Source organism: Somniosus microcephalus, chromosome 17 (assembly GCF_052327205.1).
Source record: "Somniosus microcephalus isolate GS21.2 chromosome 17, FLI_Smic_1.0, whole genome shotgun sequence".
NCBI classification, from domain to species: domain Eukaryota; kingdom Metazoa; phylum Chordata; class Chondrichthyes; order Squaliformes; family Somniosidae; genus Somniosus; species Somniosus microcephalus.
Window position 1 is genome coordinate 71,886,822 of NC_141003.1, and position 22,582 is coordinate 71,909,403.

The window sequence follows — 22,582 nt, forward strand, 5'->3', positions numbered from 1 at the left end:
CCACTATTCCAGGTATATAAGTGACTACCTCCCAGTCCCTTAGTATTCTGGACGGGTCGACCACTCGAGACTAGACCTTCATTCTTTAGTTAATAAAAGCCTGGTTGTTACTCGCTTAACCTCAGTCTTTTGAGTAATTGATGGCGCATCACAGCGTCAATGTTATCAGATAGGAGCTTTTCATCTCCGTATCTGACAACAAAGACTGTTGCTCAGCAACAGCTTGTCAACACTCGGCCCATGGCTTGGAAGCGTCTCTGAAGCTGTTGCCAAGATACAGAGACACCTTCCAGAGCCTGCGGTATCTGACCACAAACACTGTTGCTCAGCAACAGCTTGTAAACACTCGGCCTAGTAGCTTGGAAGCGTCTCTGAAGCTGTTGCTAAGCTACAAAGACGCTTTCCAGAGCCTGCCTATGAAAAGAATGCTAGGAGAAGAAAAAAAACCTAACCAAAACGGCTGCTGATTTCTGCCATTAGATCGAAGCTGCCGGACATTCAACCTCCGGATAGCACAAAGTTTCCTGTACTTTGGTCGGAAAATACTGTGGCTACAAGAACAGGTCAGAGGCTGGGTATTCTGTGGCGAGTGACTCACCTCCTGATTCCCCAAAGCCTTTCCACCATCTACAAGGCACAAGTCAGGAGTGTGGTGGAATACTCTCCACTTGCCTCGATGAGTGCAGCTGAACACTCGAAGCTCGACACCATCTAGGACAAGGCAGCCCGCTTGATTGGCACACCATCCACCACCTTAAGCATTCACTCTCTCCACCACCAGCACACCGTGGCTGCAGTGTGTACCATCTACAAGATGCAGTGCAGCAACTTGCCAAGGCTTCTTCGGCAGCACCTCCCAAACCCCCGACCTCTACCACCTAGGACAAGGGCAGCATGCGCATGGGAACACCACCACCTCCAAGTCACACACCATCCTGACTTGGAAATATATCGCCATTCCTTTATCATTGCTGAGTCAAAACCTGGAACTTCCTACCTAACTGCACTGTGGGATTACCTTCACCACATGGACTGCAGCGGTTCAAGGCGCCGTCTCACCACCACCTTCTCGAGGGCAATTAGGGATGGGCAATAAATGCTGGCCTTGCCAATGACGCCCACATCCCATGATTGAATTAAAAAAATTAAATAAATAAATACCAGCCAGGCTGTTGGCTCAGTGAGTTTAGTTAGTGAGTAGCTGAACCGTACAGAACAGGAAGGCCCCAGGCTAGATCACAGGTCTATGTTGAGACAGCTGATCCCAGTCAGGGTGGCAGTTGGGCTGCTACAATTAGCCTGTTTTTCTGGTTTTTTTTGGGAGGGGTGGACGGGACAACTGGACAAGGCTCCACTCCTGATTGCTATCCAGTAACCCCTGGTGGAAGTGGAAGTGCATGCGTTTGGACATTGGATGAGGGCAAGATTGCCAGTGCGGTCAAATAGCCCGGCACATGGCTAATGGCCATTTGACCAAGGTACCGACCAGACAACAACCGTCGCACATAGAAATGTAACCTAGCAAGATGCCAATGCCTTGCAGGAAGGAGGTGGGGGGAAATTGGCAAGAAAAATGAATAGCAGGAAGAATTTTCACAAGCATTTCACATCCTGAACTCTTTACTTCTTCAACCATCCTGGAAATGCTTAACTCAATCAAGCTGCAGGATGAAATACTTTAACAGCAGCTCTAGTAGGAAAGTCTGAAAGGTAAAGTGAGTTAAAACACGGTCCTTTCACCTCTGCAACCTGGTTGGAACCCAGCCAAAACTGATGGAATATGTGGGCTTTCTCTCTGACAGCTACATGAAGTGAGGTGAGTTTGGGCAATCTCAACTCAGTTCCTCGTGATTGAGTCAAGAGCATGAAACAGGCCATATTTCAGCATGAATTGGTTGTCACACTCACTCAAGCTGGCTTTGTCTTGTATTTATGCCGTGTTAGTACTACCAGCTCCCAAAACATGACCGTCACACAGCTAGAAGCAATTCCAAAGTAAACTTGCCGCACTCACTAGGGCTAGTGCATCCAACAAGTTGATTAAGGGGTTGCTGCTGGCTGCTCAAGGCCTGTGTCGGGAGCTGGCGTCACTAATACAGCAATATGTTCCGAGTACAGCCACTGCGTCAAACAGAAGGAGTTCTGACCAACACCGCAAAGGAGTTGGTGCTTTAAATTCATTATTCTCAACAAAGATAGCAAGAACAAACTTGCATTTATATAGTGCTTTTCACAACCTCAGGGCGTCCCAAGCACATCATTGCCAATGAAGGTACTTTTGAAGTGTATTCACTGTTGTAATGTAGGGAAGCACAGCAGCCAATTTGCGCACAGCGAGGTCGCACAAACAGCAATGAGCTAAATGATCAGATAATCAGTTTCTTTGGTGGTGCTCTAACTGGCAGCCCACAGGGATCTGTGTTGGAGCTTCAACTATTCACTGTATTTATTAACAACTTAGATGAAGGGATAGAGAGCCACATACAGAAGTTTGCCGATGACACAAAGATAGGCAGCATTGTAAGCAGTAAAGATGTAAGTGTAAAATTACAAAGAGATATTAATAGATCGAGTGAATGGGCAAAACTGTGACAAATGGATTTCAATATAGGCAAGTATGAGGTCATCCACTTTGGACCTAAAAAGGATAGATCAAAATACTTTCTAAATAGTGAAAAGCTAGAAGCAGTGGAGGTCCAAAGAGACTTAAGGGTCCATGTACTGTACATAGATTATTAAAATGTCACAGACAGGTACAAAAATTAATCAAAAAGGCTAATGGAATGCTGGCCTTTATATCTAGAGGATTAGAATACAAGGCATTAGAAGTCTTGCTACAACTATACAAAGCCCTGGTTAGACCACACCTAGAGTATTGTGTTCAGTTCTGGACACCACACCTGAGGAACGATATATTGGCCTTGGAGGGAGTGCAGCGTAGATTTACTAGAATAATACCTGGACTCCAAGGGTTAAATTACAAGGAAAGATTACACAAACTAGGGTTGTATTCTCTGGAATTTAGAGAATTAAGGGGTGATTTGATCATAGTTTTCGAGGTCATAAGTTTTTGGACACATTAGCCTGAGCCACACAGTACTTAAATTATGAGGACTGGCTGTATAAACTTTGCTAGTATTCCCTCGAGTTTCCCTTGCTCTTCTTCAAATACTACAATGGGATCTTGTACAGTCATCTGAGAGGTTTAACATCTCAACTGAAAGACAGCACCTTTGACAATGCTGCACTCTTTGAGGCTCTGCAATGCTGTCACGGAATTGGAATGTTTTAGATCTGTGTTTTTTGGCACACTCTAATTTGAATAGCTTCAGGGAGAAGTGGTGGTACTGGCAAGCTTACTTTGATTATTAAGGTTGCTGCTAATTTTACAAGCTTAATTGGTAAAAATTGCATAAGAACTCAAGTCTAATCATTTTGACTTTTTTTTCCAATCTTCTTTAAACACAGCAGTGGTTTATTCAAGTAATGAAAGATAAAAGCAGATTGCCTCAGACTGTGTTGGCCAGGCCTGGAGGCAATAGCCAGAGAGCACTTTGTCTATTCTGTTAACCCTTTACTTGCTCCAACGCCTTCTCAGGTTTCAAATAACAGGCAGCAACTTATCGAAAGAGAAAAAAACACTTCTTCACATCTGGAATGGATAACACAATCTTAGCTTTGCCAGCAGCTGTAATTTAGCCTAAATCTGTGGAACGAATATTAATTCAGTGGCAAGGTCAGCATAGGATCAGACCACAGTGGCCTGAATGTCAGGATGGATGGTCAGCCTATTGTTTCATATATTTGAGTAACACTGACTGCTGCAACATTGCATCTGCCACTGGCATCGTTCGAAAATAATGTAAAACAGAACATTTTCCCGTAAGGCTTATTTTTACATATTTTACATCTGTCCTTTGGTGGCATGGATTAAGCCACAAAAAATGTTTATTACCAAATGGCCAGAGGTGGCCAGCTATAAAATTGAAGCCTCATGAATTTTATGTTAAGCATGCTCTTGTAAGAGTTTAGCTCTCCTAAAATGTGACTGCTAAAGACATCTGGAGGCAGGATATTAAATATGCTAGCAATTTATTCCACTTTAGTTCTTCAGCCTAAAAATTACTGCTGGTCAAATTAGTGGGTACTTGTTCTTACACTGCTATGAAATTCCTCTGTCATTTTAACTGAAGCTCTAACCTATTTAAAATAAACTGGTGACAGTCTCCGTTAAAATAGCATTTGTCACGAACAGTAACTTTTAGGACCTTAAATCTAACAATGGGCAGCTGAAAAATCAGATAAAGCAAGCCAATTGGATCCCAAGTTGCAAAGTTTCAGATCTGACAGTGGTGGAAACATTAGGAAGATGCTCACTCTTGTGTAATATTTTCAAATTCGGTAAGGAAGCATGCCCTAGAAGGGGCTGGCTTTGTGACTCGTACTAGTGGCAAAGAACCTTTAGTTTTCACGTAATCATATTTTCAGGGTGAATTCCCTTTATTTGTCTTGTTTAAGTGGCTCGTCTATATACCATTATAATAATACAAAGGGCTCTTGACACACACACCAGCAGGCTCTGGTAGGGGGCCTTAATGTTATCTGACTTAATCAGGAGACGGTTATACCAAACACTACTGCCACAAGGAAATACAATTCAGACTTTCTGCATGGGGCTTATTGAAAGCGAGTGCAACTAAGCAGATGAGTTTGTTGCAATTTGATCTGTCTGGAAGTGGAGGATACAATATCCAATTTCACCCCTGTGATTGTGTCCACAGACCTGTCCATTTTAACAAATGGTGTGGAGAGAAACTAAGATTTGCAGTTGACATCTTCCCTTATCAGATTGTTGTATTTTATTCTGCCTATAGAGTCATTGTTCGTCAGGAGTTCCTAAAAGGTTGGTCAAACATTTATTTAATGCTTGTTGGTACCACGTACCAAATCTTCCATCTCACAGACCTTTAGTGAGCACATTTAGTGGGATAATAATGAATGTAGGTCTAGCTATATAGATGTTGGTAATGGCAGCTATCTGGTTTGGTTCCTCTGCCATCTGTAGTGCTCAAGATGACAATTTTCACATGGCGGCAGTGGGGGTGGGGGTCACCTATTGGCTAAGAACTGCAATTATTACTGGTCTGGAGGTCTACAATGAGATTCACCCATACTGTCCATATGAAGTTGCATAGACTCATTAATGCAACATTATCTAGGATATCTTAATGGAGCTATTTGCTATAGAAGCCCTGATACCATATGATGTGTGTTAGAACAAGTGATTTGGTGTGGTGTGACAGCCCACTAACCTAACACATATCATGCGATTTGCAGCTTAAGTATTGCAAGTGTGCGTAACAAGTCTCAAAGGCAGTGGAGATGCCGGTATCTGAGTGATCACAAATCACATGCCCTAGGTTTGTCATCCTAAATATTTGTAGCAAAAGAAAATTGCTCTGGAGTCGCAGAGTAGAATGCAGGTTTGAGCTTTCCTATACATTCCTATACTGTACTATGAAAACTGTTCTAAATGAAAAAACAGAAAGGAGGCTAGTACTGCATGAAGACTTCAGGAGAGGGGAATGGGAAGAAAATAAATCAATGTTTCTTTTAAAAACAAAGGTAAAAAAATACAATTTGTTGGTGATCTTACAATGTTCATCTCAAACCCTGTGATGTAGCAACTAGCTGGCTTACTCTAAAGATGTACTTGACATTTACACTGAAGATAAATGGATCACATCATGAATGTTCATATCCCAGCAGCAAGCACCAGACTCAGTCACTACATGTGCACTGAATCAACTAAATGAAAAAACATTGTCTAAATTTAACATACCTCACTTTGTGTTCATATGCTGTTACCAGACAGGCATAGTAAATATGGCATTTGAGAACAGTAAATTATGAGACACAGTTTTAATGCATCAATCTTGTTGACCTCCAAGGTCAACAGTAGTTTTCCCCAATATAGAAATGTAAGCATTGCAACTTTGAGTGTTATAAAAACTAAAACAGTTATTCAAAGTTTTTTTTATAAACTGATTAGCTCCACATCCACTTTCAACTTTGTAAAAATCAGCTAGCACCTAGACTCACTCAGTGCAGTCCAAAACTATATGGACTTGATGAGGACAACTGACTTCATGTCAAATATCAAAGATTTATAGCCGGGCTATAATTCCTTCTTGAAGCATTATGACTGGAGCACACCACAGGAGTCGCTCGTGCTTAAAGTTGAAGGGAAGTCTAAAAAGGGGGAATACTTTCTTGTCCAAAGTACTCTCCAAAACTAGGGGACATAAATATGTCACTAATAAATTTAATAAGGAATTCAGGAGGAACTTCTTTACCCAGAGTAGTTGAGGCAAATAGCATAGATGCGTTTAAGGGGCAGATAGATACACAAGGGAGAAAGGAATAGAATGTTATGCTCATAGAGTTAGATGAAGAGGCATGGACCATTTGGGCCAAATGGCCTATTTCTGTGCTGCAAATTCGATGCAATTCTATTGTCTATTTAAACAAATATTTAGCCTTGAAATTACGTTGTGTGATTCAAATAAAGAGGATAATTCCTCCTTTAAAATAGCGGACAAAGGAATTTAATAACAACAGAAAATGCTGGAAATACTCAGCAGGCCAGGCAGCATCCGTGGAGAGAGAAACAGAGTTAACGTTTCAGGTCTGAGACCCTTCATCAGAACTGGAAAAAGCTGGAGATGTAACAGATGTTAAGCAGTTGCAGAGACAGTGGGGGGGGGGGGGGTTTAGGAGGGGAGGAAGGAATTGAAAGAACATCCTGTACTTTTGTAAGAGGCAGGAAAGATAAAATGTTGCAAATGGGAGTGGCAAAAATCATACTGCATGAAAAATGGGGGCAGGGATAATTATCTGAAATTGTTGAACTCGATGTTGAGTCTGGCAGACTGTAAAGTGCCTAATCGAAAGATGAGGTGCTGTTCCTCGAGCTTACGTTGAGCTTTATTGGAACAATGTAATAGGCCACGGTAATACTCTTCCACGGTAATATTGCTGTTAAAAGTTAGACCCATTGGATTAGGTGTAACTGGGGTTTTAACGGTGTACTGACTGCTAAGCAAACGTTATGGCCCTGAAGAACTAATTTTAATTTTGTGGAGTGTCAAATTTATCCATTTTAATAAAAATTACAATTTTTAAGATTTTTTTTTTTTTAAAGTTTGTTCATCTTTATTTCAGGTTTACCTTTTCCCCATGCAAGACCCCCAATCTTTGTTTTGCTCTCTAACATTTTTAAAAAGTTAGAATCAGAGGAGCTTACTCACTTCCCGGGTCTCGGTCTGTGAGAATTCTGCATTTTGATTGGCTGCTTAGACAGCTCGTTTACCTCACAGCAGTTTGCGTTAGGGATTCCCCATTAACTTAGGCTGATTTCAACTTCACGTTGGAAAAGCCGAACTTCTTGCCACAGAGTTCACGAGATCTTTGTGGGAAGCTTATTTCGGGGCCAGCGGCGAATGCCTTTGCTTCGCCGCTGACTGCAAATTACAGGCCAAATTTTTTTTTAATATATTGCCTTGAATAGGAGGAAGTACGATTCCCCAAGATCAGGCTGCTCTTGGCCACCAAGCTGGTCCAAAGTGACAAATCCCTTTGCAATCGGTGGATCCCTTCCAAGACATATGCCTGTCTGTGATATTACTGGAATGGCCTGGAGGCAAACAAACCCAACATTGTAGATCTCTGTATGGAGAAAATAAAATTCAGTAGCAGTGATTTTCACCTTCACCGGCTACGTGGTAATCTGTTAGAGAAGATCACCTGTCCGTTGTAGTATGCGCCTGATTTTCATCCCATTGATTTCAGGTGGCCAAGATGAAAATCAAGAGTGTATTTTTTTAATAGACAATGGGGGAGCACTTCCAACAAAAGGTACTCCTGCACCAACTTCTCCTCTCCTTTAAAGGAGCTTCGTCTTTCTGTATTTGCTGTTAACTCGTACATGTGTAATTGCTGCAGTTCCTTAAGTATTTTGATCATTTTTGCTATTGTCTTATTTTTTTCACAATAACCTCAGGCAAACTAATACAAGCAGATTATTATGCATCACACATTGTGATGCAGGGACACTATGCTGAATAAAATGATGTATAACCTACCATATTTAGAGGTTCACAGAGTTAAGTCGAAACTGTCAAATGGTTGCTAATTACTCTGTGCTTGTGATAGTGTCGTCAAATTGAGGTCATAAGTTTCATGCTGTATATCTAAATGTTATATAATAAATCAAAATAGTTTCTAGATATGTTATTTGATTCTTCTGAAATTCCAAAAGTGATAGGGAACATTTTCTGACTTTGTGCTCAAGATGGAGAGACATGCATCAGAAATTCAGGTGCGCATGCCCATAATTTTACAACCATTTCAATTCAATTCAATTTTATTTGTCATATATGCAGCAGACGTGTGTACTGTACAATGAAATGTTGATTTTTACGAGTCCTCCCAACACTAGTTGGATGATTGTGTGTGGCAAACACGAGTTTCAATGTTCATTCTCAATGCAGAAGGCACCCCGCTGGCAGTGCAAATTCATAAAATTACTCCTTCAGAATAAAGATGGGAGTAGTGAATGGAGGTCAGATAGAGCACAGGTCAGAATTCAAAGACTAGCCCAGACAAATGAGTAAATTTGCCTCACAGCAAACCACACAGAAGTGCATTTCCATTACTGACACGATAATGCAAATCTCGGCTCTTTTCAGCATGGAGACAGTAGAGTTAGACAGACACAGAATTTGCCCAGGAACACTTAATGAAAATGCTGCCAACTGATTTGTCTTTCAAGGTTGCTGACAGTCTAATATAATGTAATGGAGATACAGTGTGTGTTGACTGACGTGTCTGACAGCAAACTAGAAAGAAACATTTTATCTCTGGCTGAATCTGGTTGCAGACTCAGTGTATATAGCATTAGCTGAATGCCATCAGTAGGGGGCAAGAACATTCCATACTCAGGTTAAAGTATTACGATTCTGAAAATAATAAAGTGGAAACTTTCCAAGAGTAGTTAAGAGGTTATCCCAGGGGAAGATTTGCTCTGGCTATGATGTGTATCGAAATTGTAAATACATTCATGAGGATTTCCTCTGGGCGGTACTTCTACTGAAATTGTAAGTGTTAAAAAAGACCTTGTTTACGATTTTACTGGAAATATTGATCCGAGGAAATCTTAATGCCCTTACTTACAATTTCACTACACACAGCCACCAGAGCTATTCTTCTCCTGCTAGGATGGATTTCTATCCCATCTTTTGGTCCACGTGGATCAAATTAAACTGTGACTCAAATTCTAACTTCATTTGGGCACTGGATTCCATCATCAGAACGTGGCTCCCCGAATCACTCTTCTGAATGCTGGTAAAATCAGAATACTGGAATTCTGAGCGATCCAGGTCACACGGGAAAGTCAAGTTACAGGAAAACATGCACCAGACAAATGGCTGTCTAAGTGGGAAAGTGGTGGGTCAGATGCGCTTCAAACACAAGTATTTAATTAAAAGTAACAGATAAGTGGGTAAAACAGAGTAACATTTAGCACAGTATAAAACTATTAGACTAAAACCTTGAATTGATCAAATCTGATATTAATAGATTAAGTGAATGGGCAAAACTGGGGCAAATGGATTTCAATATAGGCAAGTGTGGGGTCATCCACTTTGGACCAAAAAAGAATAGATCAGAGTACTTTCTAAATAGTGAAAAGCTAGAAGCAGTGGAGGTCCACAGAGACTTAGGGGTCCATGTACATAGATCATTAAAATGTCATGGACAGGTACAAAAGATAATCAAAAGGACTAATGGAATGCTGGCCTTTATATCGAGAGGGCTAGAATGCAAGGGGTTAGAAGTCATGCTACCGCTATACAAAGCCCTGGTTAGATATCTGGAGAACTGTGTTCAGTTCATTGGCCTTGGAGGGAGTGCAGCGTAGATTTACTAGAATGATTCCTGGGCTCCAACGGTTAAATTACGAGGAGAGATTACACAAACTAGGATTGTATTCCCTAAAATTTAGAAGATTAAGGGCTGATTTGATCAAAGTTTTCAAGCCATTAATGGGAACTGATAGGGTAGATAGAATGAAACTATTTCCGCTGGTTGGGGAATCTAGGACTAGGGGACATAGCCTAAAAATTAGAGCCAGGCCTTTCAGGAGTGACCCCAAGCTTCTGGTCGCTTGTCACTTTAATTCTCCACTCCACTCTCACTCTGCCCTCGGCCTCTTACACTGTTCCAATGAAGCCCAGCGTAAGCTCGAGGAACAGCACCTCATTTTTCTATTAGGCACTTTACAGCCTTCTGGACTCAACATCGAGTTCAACAATTTCAGACTATAACCCCTGCCCCCATTTTTTCAGGCGGCAGCTGTTGATGATTCTGCCATCACCATTTGCAACATTTAATCTCTCCTGCCTTCCACCCGATCACAGACCATCCCTTTAGTTCCTTCCTCCCCTCTCCCCCCTCTTTCCCTGCCTCTGCACCTGCTTAAAACCTGTTACATCCCTAACTTTTTCCAATTCTGACAAAGGGTCACAGATCTGAAACGTTAACTCTGTTTCTCTCTCCACGGATACAGCCTGGCCTGCTGAGTGTTTCCAGCATTTTCTGTTGTTCTTTCAGGAGTGAAGTTCGGAAACACTTCTGCATGCAAAGGGTGGTAGAAGTTTGGAACTGTCTTCAGAAAACGGCAGTTGATGCTAGGTCAATCATTAATTTTAAATCAGAGATTGATAGATTCCAGTTAACCGAAGGTATTAAGGGATATGGGGCAAAGGCGGGTATATGGAGTTAGGTCACAGATCAGCCATGATCTCACTGAATGGCGAACAGGCTCAAGGGGCTAAATGGCCCACTCCTGTTCCTATGTTCTTGCATCTTACTGTGGAGAGACAAGGGGTGGAATCTTGGCCATTATTTCCCACACAGTAAGTTCAGAATCTCAGCCATCTGTAGAGATAGTGATTGCAGCCAAGAGGGGCAGCAGAATGACCCTGGATCACTTCAACACAAGTGTTAGATACTGTCCTTATAGCAGACAGGTGGTAATAGTGAACTGAGATTGGCAACAGTGAAGTGAATTAGAGAACCCAGGAGCTCAGTGCTCTGCCTCAGATTTCCCCCCTTTCCCCTTAGGAAGTGCCTGGTCAGCTTGGACATCACCTTTTGCTCTCACCTAACCCTTAGCAGCATTGACAAAGGCCTGGGAGGTCACCTACTGTCTCAGCTGGCTAATGGCAGAGTGAAACATCTTTCAAATAAAGGCAAATAATAATTAACGTAGGAAACAAACAAACTAAACAATTAACCACAGATACTAAATGAATCAGAAACTGGGATTACTGCCAAGGAAGCAAAGTCAGATATAAACTGACTCTCGCCAAGGTGAGTCATTAAAAAGTTAGCACTGATCAAAAATGAATAGCACAATAATAAAGAAAATAAATCCTCAAGTCATCTGGTACATCATACCACTGCACCCTGCTGACTGCTTAATTAATTTCAGAGCTTTCATTTTCTGTTGGCCCCATATTTCATTTCAACCACACAAAATATGTTACGCAGAACCTTATCGCACTCGCACAACCATCTGTTCGTCATCACAATCTTTGGTGCAGTGACAGATTCACCCTCTGATTTTCAATATTATAGATGATTTCCTGCACCTGACTTGTCTTCGGTATAAGCTCTGTATGCCAATAGTGGGCCTTTCAGTATAAGCTGGCTAATGGGCTAAAACATATTTATTTGAAATATTTTGGTTTACTTTCTTGCTTTTAGAATATCTCTGCTTTCTCTTTCTGCTTACTGTGTTGCTGCAAATGTATTTGTTCTATTAGTTTTATGGTAAATAGTTTGGAAAATATTTAGGGCTTTCTCTCTTTGACCTCTGGATTGCTAACCACCATTGTACTTGCCAACAATGTAGCATGACAAGGCTCATCCATCTTCTCCTGACAGAAGATGATTCCTTTTCGATTGTGAGATACCCAAGGTGCATACTGTTGCACTGGAGAACACATACAGCTTTTTCTTACGTAGAATGAGCACAGGCTTAAAAGTTAGAACGGTTTTGGTAAGTTACCTCTTAATTTTCTCCCTCTATTTCCTAGTTGCCTGTGCCGCGCACATTCACTGACTGAAAGACTGGGGACTTCTTCCTAAATCTCTGTATCTAGCCTATCTCTAAAGGTAGGAGGCGTGAGAAGAAGCAGCTCAGAATGACTGGCTTTTCAATTTTTATAATTCATTCTTGGTATGTCGACATCGCTGGCAAGGCTGGCATTTTTTGCCCATCCCTAGATGCCCTGAAAAGGTGGTGGTGGGCCACCTTGTTAAACCAATGCAGTAGTGATTTTCCTACAACGGAGTGGCTTGCTAGGCTGGCATTTATTGCCCATCCACAGTTTTCCTGAGATCGGATACAACTGAGTGGCTTGCTAGGCCACTTCAGAGGGCAGTTAAGAGTCAACCACATTGGCGTGGGACCAGAGTGACAAATAGGCCAGACCAGGTAAGGACGGCAGGTGGCCTTCCTAAAGAAATCAGTGAACCAGTTGGGTTTTCACGCTAGTCCGACAGCTTCACAGTCACTTTTACTGAGACCATCTTTTCACACTCTCACACTCAGCACTCCTATTTCTACTTACTGCAATAAAACAAGCCAAATCCAAGGGGGGGGGGGGGCGGGGAGAAGAGAGAGAGAGGGAGGGAGGGAGGGAGTGAGTATGAGTGTGAGCATGTTTAACTCAGAAGGAAAGCAGGTGAACAACCTGACCTTCAGAAAATAAACTTTGCGGAATATTCAATTAACACAGAAAAACTGTCCATTCAATTTGAGGTTGTTTTGTTCAACAGAAAAACAAGATTTTTTACATTTCACGTGCGTGGCTGTACCATCATAAGTGCAATGCTTTCCAGCTGTGTAATTTCTCACTTTACACTGACCCAGAACTGACTCAGTTAATGCACCAAAAGCAGTTTACCTTGATAATTTGTCACAGTCAATGTCTGAATTCTTATTATCCATATACTGGGAATGAGATATATGAATGAGAGAGAGAGAAGAACCTGGGGCAGAAAGGACATCTCTATTACCCCGCTGGCTCCATGTTCCCGAACCCCCTACAACCCATCCTGCTTAGACTTGCTAAAAGTGCCAAAAAGTACACAAGAACCATGGAAAAGTTATTGAATATTTGGTTATTGGAGCTGTAGTTGCTCATAACTGCTAGCTTTAATCACTATTCACTTGGTTTTCTTGAGGTGTGAAAGCCACTTCATATAAAACAAGGCCTGTATTTACAATAGCCTGACTGTAATGGTATTGATGTAATAATGAAATTACTTAAAGCCTTGTTCCACTATCATATTTAAAATCATAGAATGGTTACAGCATGGAAGGAGGCCATTCGGCCCATCAAGCCCGTGCCGGCTCTCTGCAAGAGCACTTAAGCTCGTCCCACTCCCCCACCCTTTCCCCGTAGCCCTGCAAAGTTCTTTCCTTCAGATACTTATCCAACTCCCTGTTGAAGGCTGTGATTGAATCTGCCTCCATCACCCTTTCAGGCAGTGCATTCCAGATCTTAACCATTTGCTACGTAAAAAGGTTTTTTCTTACGTCACCTTTGGTTCTTTTGCCAATCACCTTAAATCTGTGTCCTTTGGTTGTCGACCCTTCTGCCAATGGGAACAGTTTCCCTCTATCTACTCAGTCCAGACCCCTCATGATTTTGAACACCTCTATCAAATCTCCTCTCAATCTTCTCTGCTCCAAGGAGAACAACCCCAGCTTCTCCAGTCTATCAACGTAACTGAAGTCCCTCATTCCTGGAATCATTCGCGTATATCTTTTCTGCACCCTCTCTAAGGCCTTCACATCCTTCCTAAAGTGTGGTGCCCAGAATTAGACTCCAGTTGGGACCGAACCAGTGTTTTATACAGGTTCATCATAATTTCCACACTTTTGTACTCTATACCTCTATTCATGAAGTCCAGGATCCCGTGAGCCTTTTTAACTGCTTTCTCAACCTGCCCTGCCACCTTCAACGATTTGTGCACACATACCCCCAGGTCCTTCTGTTCATGCACACCCTTCAGGATTGTACCATTGAGTTTATATGCCCTCTCCTCATTCTTTCTACCAAAATGTATCACTTCACACTTTTCTACGTTAAATTTCATCATCTGCCACGTGTCCGCCCATTTCACCAGCCTGTCTATGTCTTCCTGAAGTCTATCACTCTCCACTATACTTCCAAATTTTGTCTCATCGGCAAATTTTGAAATTGTGCCCTGTACACCCACGTCATTAATATACATCAAGAAAAGCAGTGGTCCTAGAACCGACCCCTGGGGAACACCACTGTATACCTTCCTCCAGTCCAAAAAACAACCGTTCACCATTACTCTGTTTCCTATAACTTAGCCAATTCCGTATCCATGCTGCCACTGTCCCTTTTATTCCATGGGCTTCAACTTTACCGGCAAGCCTATTATGTGGCACTTTGTTGAATGCCTTTTGGAAATCCATGTACACTACGTCAACTGCATTACCCTCATCAACCCTCTGTTACCTCATCAAGGAACTCAATCAAGTTAGTTAAACACGATTTGCCTTTAACAAATCCGTGTTGGCTTACCTTAATAAATCCACAGTTGTCCAAGTGACTTAATTTTGCCGATTACTGTTTCTAAAAGCTTCCCCACTACTGAGGTCAAACTGATTGGCCTGCAGTTGCTGGGTTCATCTTTACACCCTTTTTTGAACAATGGTGTAACATTTGCAATTCTCCAGTCCTCTGGCACCACCCCCATATCTAAAGGAGGATTGGAATATTATGGCCATTTCCTCCCTCAATTCCCTCATCATCCTAGGATGCATCCCATCTGCTCCTGGTGACTTAGCTACTTTAAGAACAGCCAGCCTTTCTAATACCTCCTCTTTATCAATTTTTATCCTATCAAGTATCTCCACTACCTCCTCCTCTACTATGTCAATGGCAGCATCCTCTTCCTTGGTGAAGACAGATGCAAAGTACTTGTTTAGTACCTCAGCCATACCCTCTGCCTCCAGGCATAGGTCTCCTTTTTGGTCCCTAATCGGCCCCACCCCTCCTCTTACTACCCTTTTACTATTTATATGCCTATAGAAGACTTTTGGATTACCTTTTATGTTGGCTGCTATTCTATTCTCATACCCTCTCTTTTCCCCTCTTATTTTCTTTTTCACTTCTCTTCTGACCTTTCTATCTATAGCCTGATTCTCGGATGTATTTGCAACCTGACATCTGTCATATGCACTCTTTTTCTGCTTCATCATATTCTCTATCTCTTTCGTCATCCAGGGAGCCCCGACTTTAGTTGCCCTGCCTTTCCCCCAGTGAGAATGTACATCAACTGTACCTGATCTATTTCCTCTTTAAAGGCAGCCCATTGTTCCATATCAGTTTTGCCTGCCAATCTTTGATTCCAGGTTACCCGGGCCAGATCTGTTCTCATGCCACTGAAATTGGTCTTCCCCCCAGTTAAACATTTTTACTCTAGATTGCTCCCTGTCCTTTTCCATAGCTAATCTAAACCTTGATACAGTGATCACTGTTCCCTAAATGTTCACCTATAAACCTTAGAGAGAAAACAAATCTGGAGACTTGATGCCAGAATCGGTGAAATGTTGCGGCTGTGGTCAACCTTTTGAATCCTGTTTCAGGCTTGTGGGGCTGAGCAGGTTTGTTGATCCCAATGACACTGGTAGCTATAAATAAAGGGTTAGGCCTCAGCTCTGGCATATTGTGTCCAAAGATGAGATTACTGGACCGGGAGCCAATGTAGGTCAGCGAGCACTGGGGGAACGGGACTTGGTGCGAGTTAGCACACGGGCAGCGAAGCTTTGGATGAGCTCGTATTTATGGAAGGTGGAACATGGGAAGCCGGCCAGGAGAGCATTGGAACAGTTGAGTTAAAGGTAACAAAGGCATGAGTTGCTCTTGCAAAGAGCCGGCACGGGCTCAATGGGCCAAATGGCCTCCTCCTGTGCTGTAACCATTCCATGTTTCTATGCTCCACTTGACCCACCTCATTCCCCAGAACCAGATCCAGCAATGCCTCCTCCCTCGTCAGGCTGGAAACATACTGATCCAGAAAGTTCTCCTGAACACACTTCAGAAATTCTTCCCCTTCTCTGCCCTTAACACTATTACGATGCCAGTCTATATTAGGGTAGTTGAAGTCCCCCATTATCACTACTCTATAGTTCTCACACCTCTCTAATTTCTCTGCAAATTTGCTCCTCCATATCTTTCCCACTATTTGGTGGTCTATAGAATACACCTAGTAGTGTAATGGCACCTCTATTATTTCTTAACTCCAGCCATATAGATTCTGTCCTTGACCCCTCCATGACATTCTCCCTCTCCAGCACTAACATTCTCCTTGGCCAATATTGCCACACCACCTATCTTCCCTGAACACTTTATAACCAGGAATATTTAATACCCAATCCTGCCCTTTTTTGAGCCAGGTCTCAGTTATTGCCACAACATAATATTCCCATGTGGCTATTTGTGCCTGCAGCTCACTTACCTTGTTTACTACGCTTCATGCATTCACATACATACACTGTAAACCCATCTTAGACAATCCTGTATTCTCTCTTAGTTTGACCCCACCCAATACCTTACTATTTGTTACTTTAATGCTATCTGCCTCTCCCAATCCTTTGAGCACTTTATTTCCCCTTTCTAATGTTACATCCTAGTGCCCATCCCCCTGCCAAATTAGTTTAAACCCTCCCCAACAGCACGACCAAACCTCCCAGTGAGGATATTGGCTCCGGCACTGTTGAGGTGCAACCCGTCCGGCCTGTACAGGTCCCACTTCCCCCAGAACAGGTCCCAATGCCCCAGGAATCTAAAGCCCTCCCTCTTGCTCCATCTCTCTAGCCACGCATTCATCTGCGCTATCCTCCTATTTCTATACTCACTAGCGCGTGGCACCAGGAGTAATCCGGAGATTACTACCTTTGAGGTCCTGCTTTTTAATCTCTTTCCTAGCTCCCTGAAATCTGCCTGCAAGACCTCATCCCTCTTGCTACCTATGTCGTTGGTACCGATATGGACCAGGACCTCTGGCTGTGCACCCTCCCCCCTCAGAATGTTCTGCAGCCACTCGGTGACATCCTTGACCCTGGCACCGGGGAGGCAACATACTATCCTGGAGTTACGTCTACGACCGCAGAAGTACCTGTCTGCTCCCCTATCAAATCCCCTACCACTAATGCTTTCCCACTCTTCTTCCTTCCCCCCCCCCGACCCATACAGCTGAGCCACCCATGGGTTTATGGTAGAAATAGAGCACAATATTAATGGATCAAATACAGAGTTCATGGGTCCACTTAGCTTGCCCATAAAATTATTCCCCCCCCCCCCCCAAAGTCAGATATCTCTATAAAAATGACATTGTGATATATTACAGGAAGGAAAGGGGGTAACTAAGCGGGCAGGTCAGATTGATCGATGGTCTTCTCCTGCCCAAAATCTAATACTCTGCCCTGTATAACTCTCTTATACCTGCGCATTTCACGCACTAGTCGGTTCACTCTTTGTTTGACACCTATTAATATTGTTTAAGATGTCATCATTGCTTACCAACTGGAAGCTAATGAGACGACCAATTTAGCTGTGACTCCATCTACAATTTATACTGGAGTGCAATTACATTACATAGAATGTACAGCACAGAAACAGGCCATTCGGCCCAACTTGTCCATGCTCCACACAAGCCTTCACCCACCCCTCTTCATCTAACCCCATCAGCAGAACCTTCTATTTTTTTCTCCCTCATATGCTTATCTAGTTTCCCCTTAAATTAGGCTGGTCATACCTCCCCGTTTTCCAGGGAAAGTCCCTGGATTAGGTACTGTGTTCCCAGGCAAACAACATCCCCAGAAGAGTCCCCATTTCAGGATACTTGTCCCCGAATGGAGCCATAGTCATTGGACCGCTAGTTGGCAGGAGTTGCATTTTATCCTTATTTCTGGATAAACTGGAAAAATTCAATCGTTTGTTTTTTTTAAAACACGAATGTACAGAAACACCGGGGGGAGCTTCTCATCCTGTTCATGCCTAGTTTGAGCTCAGGAATGGATTCCAGGAGCTGGTTGAACAGAGGCAATGATGGCAGCCCCGCCACAATGCAGCGCGGCGGAGAAAAGGCCCCAGCGATAGCTCGGGCTGCACTGCACTCTGGGGGATTGAGTCACCTGACTCTGTGTTTCGGTCAGCAGTGACTGGATGAGGACGGAACCTTTACAATGCGCGGGAGAAGTCGAGGGCGCGGTGAGTGTTGGTGGGTCAGTGGATCAGTATGGTGCATCGTGATTTTTTTTTAATAAGACAAGCTCTAAATTCTCCCACCAGGAAGATTTTTCTGAAACCTTCTGAGACAGAGGGTGTTTCACACCTTATATAGAAAATCTCAGTCTGTTTGGAACAGATTTAAAACAGAGAAATTAAAAGTTAGGGCATTCGGGGACGAGTATAGATGGTACAGCACTATCGCCAGAACACAAGATTCGGTGTAAAGTGAAAATGCCGTCTCATGCGTATTCTACTAGCAGAAGCAACAGAGTCGCTGTCATAAATCTCATCCTCAAAGAAATTACTCATGAAATAACACTGGACAGCCAGCTGGTGGTGCCGTCCAAGGAGTATAAATACTCGGGCGTGGGCCCAGCTTGCTAGGGACATTTTGTAAGACAGGAACTAGTGAAGTACAACTAGGCCTCCATGTTCTGAAACAGTTGATTAAAGCCTTGCTTTATACTCAAACCAAGTGCGTAGTGAGTTTTATTAAGTCAGTCGCCATTCCAGTTTTCTTGAAGCGTGTATTGATTACTTTGCTGTGCTCCCACCCTGTGTGTCCCCGGATTCGGTCTAGAAAATATGGTCACCCTACCTTAAATGCATCTGTGCAATGATCTGGCAGTGACAAGAAACTTACTCTTAAGCGAATCTCTACCCAAAACCAGCATGAAACTAGCACATGTAAGTCAGTTGGTACCACTCTTGCCTGTGAGACAGAAGCATATGGGTTCAAGCCCCACTCCAGGACTTCAGCACCAAATCCAGGCCAACACGTCAGTGCAGTACTGAAGCAGTGCTGAAGGTGTTGTCTTTCAAATGATACATTAAACTGCTTAGTTCATGGACTACAGAGCAGTAGTGATACCCGCCCTCCTGTATGCTTCAGAGACACGGACCATGTACAGCAGGCACCTCAAAGCACTGGAGAGGTACCACCAACGCTGCCTCTGCAAGATCCTGCAAATCCATTGGCAGGATAGGCGCACCAACATCAGTGTTCTCGCTCAGGCCAACATCCCCAGCATCGAAGGTCTGACCAAGCTCGATCAGTTCCGATGGACGGGCCACACCGTCCGCATGCCAGATACGAGACTCCCAAAGCAAGCGCTCTACTCGGAGCTCCGACACGGCAAGAGAGCCCCAGGTGGGCAGAGGAAACGCTTCAAGGACACCCTCAAAGCCTCCTTGAAAAAGTGCAACATCCCCACTGACACCTGGGAATCCCTGGCCCAAGACCGCACAAAGTGGAGGAGAAGCATCCGGGAAGGCGCCGAACACCTCGAGTCTCTTTGCCGGGAGCAAGTGGAAGCCAAGCACAAACAGCGGAAGGAGTGCACGTCAACCCAAGCACCCCACCCACCCGCCCCTTCAACCAGCGTCTGCCCCACCTGTGACAGAGACTGTAGGTCCCCCGCAGTGGACTCATCAGTCACCTAAGAACTCATTTTTAGTGTGGAAGCAAGTCATCCTCGGTTCCGAGGGACTGCCCAAGAAGACGACAACGATATTAAACTGCACCCCCATGGCACTAGTCAAAGAACAGCCGGGATGCTCTAGCCAACACCACGAAAAAACAGAATACCTCATCTCATTTTGCTGTTTGTGGGACCTTGCCATGTGCTAATTGGCTATCACGTCAATATACATAACAGTCACTATAATTCAAAAATAATTAATTGGTCATTAAGTACTTTCAGCTGTCCGCAGAATGCGATAGGAACTACATAAATGCAAGTTCTTTCTCTTCTTTCCGAGACCAACTCCACTGAGTACTAACCAAAGAAATCCAAAGATACTGGTTATAAGCCCACTCTCTCTTGTATGTTTTAATTAACAAATAAAGTGCAACACAATAATAATTACATTGAGAATTCATAATACCTTAAGCGCCTTGGGATGTTTTACTACATTAAAGGCTCTATATGAATGCAAGTTGCTGTTGTTCTGCCAATATGTTTGTCCTAACCCTCAATGTTTTATGTGAACTCATAAATTCATTAAAGTCAAATTACTAATTACTATTAAATACAATTTTTTTTTTAATTTTAAAAAAAATGTTAATTGTTCTGCTCAGCAATCTTAACTAGTACCATTATTCAGAGACATTCACCTTCTACCCTCCCCCCATTGAATAGGTTTTGCTTGGATTAATATAAAACACCCATTGAAATGGAAGGCTGTTGTCCCCACAGATTTCCTTCTTTTGCTTTTACAAGTAATTTATTCAATTAGTTCATGAAACACTAATGAATGAAAGACCATCACTATTTGTTTTTACTTACCAGTATCCAAAATAGTCACTGAATTCTTGGCAAAGCATGTGAGCAAGTTCTCGTTTTCCAGAGGCCTGGGGCCCTGCCAGAACCAGCATGGGGTATGGAATATCGAAGTTAGGCAAGGTGCTGCAGAGAAAAACAAGTAACAGGTTCTTAAAAAGCTCCTGTTAGAAGTTCTAAAACAAGAGAAGTAGAATAAAAAGGTACACTTTTCACAAGAGCAGAGCAGGATTGTTAGGGAATCAAACATTTAGGAACATTTTACTGTACATAGTGTCTATCGGATGAGACGTTAAACCAAGTGGACGTGTCCTCTCAGGTGGACGTAAGAAATCCCATGGCACTGTTTCGAAGGAAAGCAGGGGAGTTATCCCTGGTGTCCGGGCCAATATTTATCCCTCAACCAACACCTAAAACAGATTATCTGGTCATTAGCACATTACCACTTGTGGGAGCTTGCTGTGCGCAAATTGGCTGCCGCATTTCCTACATTACAGCAGTGACTACACTTCAAAAGTACTTAATTGACAGTAAATCGCTTTGTGACATCCTGAGGTCATGAAAGGCACTGTATAAATGCAAGTCATTCTTTCTTTACAGACAAACACAGTGCTGGATTTCCCAACCTCTTTTGCAATTCACATAACTTATTGTTTTTTTTTTTTGCGCTGATCAAATTGTGGCCTTTGTGACTGAGACTGCTGATTTAAGCTGGTTTTATATTGGGTTTAGTGGCATGCCGGGGCACAAGGGTCCTGCCTAGCCGGTGGCAAACAAAATTTGCTGGATTCACCAAGGCCGGCAGCTGCGAAGATCTGCTTTGCTTTGACGTAGGTTAGCCTTAGCCAATCAAACAAATTTATTGCTGGGTGGACAAAGCCCAGAGGTCAGGAGACCTTGCGCACACTAAGCCCAACATAAAATCTACTATAGTTCCTAATTTTACCCAACCGAACAACACTAAGGGCGTAAAATTAGGTAGCGCCCAGTTTCAGGGCGGTAACGCTGGTGAGGCGAGACATCCTGTGCCCGGCCGCAAAATTCGCTTTACTGCCCCGCCTAGGAAGTGGAGCGCAATGTCGGGAGCTCTACTTCCTGGTGGGGCGGTAACTGAGGCGATGTCCGGGTGCGAACGGCAACACTCCGCGGAGCGCTGCCGCGTTTCAACGCCCCAGTCCTTCAGTTAAAGGGGAGGGCCTCTGCGCACTCTGCAAGGCCTCTGATGACCCCAACTAGGCCACCAGAGCGGCGTGGTGCCATGACAGCAGCGTGGTGCCGGACTGCGTGATGGTGGCCAGGACCACGCCACGGCACGCCATGAAGGGCCGACCTGGAGGTCAGCCAAAAAAAATGGGACGGGTCGCGGCCGCACCTCCCCTTTAACAACCGCCCCGCAAGCGGAGGTCAGCCCAGCTCACGACCAGTGAGGCTGGCGTTGGCACTGCCCGCGTGAATTTTTGCCGCGAGGCAGTAAGGAGACGAGGCAGGGCACTAAGATGTCATCACTGGAGGCGCAGCAGCCCGAAGCACGACCAGCAGGGGTGCGGCGCTTTCGGGTAGTGCCTCAGCAACGCCCTGCTGAATTTTGCGGGAGGCGCTTTTTTCGCCCCACCGCCCCACTGGGCGATAACTCCTTTGCGCCCCGTTAGCGTCCCCCGGAGGCGCTAACGGCAGGCACAAAGGAGCCGATTTTCACCCTCTTAGAGTGCTCTCAGGGAACTATGTTCAGTGTTCATTCCATGCAGGATCTTTACTGTGGCAAAGAGAAAGAGAGATAGGGACAGAGCAGGCATTAGTAAACTTTCTTCCCAGCACACACTACTAGTTTTAAATTCATGTTAGAACATCTTATGTTCTTATCAAGACAGAGAGCGATAGATTTTTGGATATTAAGGA

General features: G+C 43.6%; 1 protein-coding gene across 1 annotated transcript in view; it reads right to left on the bottom strand.

Moving 5' to 3' along the window:
• lrguk (leucine-rich repeats and guanylate kinase domain containing) overlaps positions 1–22,582 on the bottom strand; it is a 146,015-nt gene that overhangs the window by 93,298 nt on the left and 30,135 nt on the right. The window contains exon 10 of the mRNA XM_086010866.1: positions 20,693–20,812. Coding sequence (XP_085866992.1) covers positions 20,693–20,812 — 120 coding nt within the window. The remainder of the gene's footprint in view (positions 1–20,692; positions 20,813–22,582) is intronic.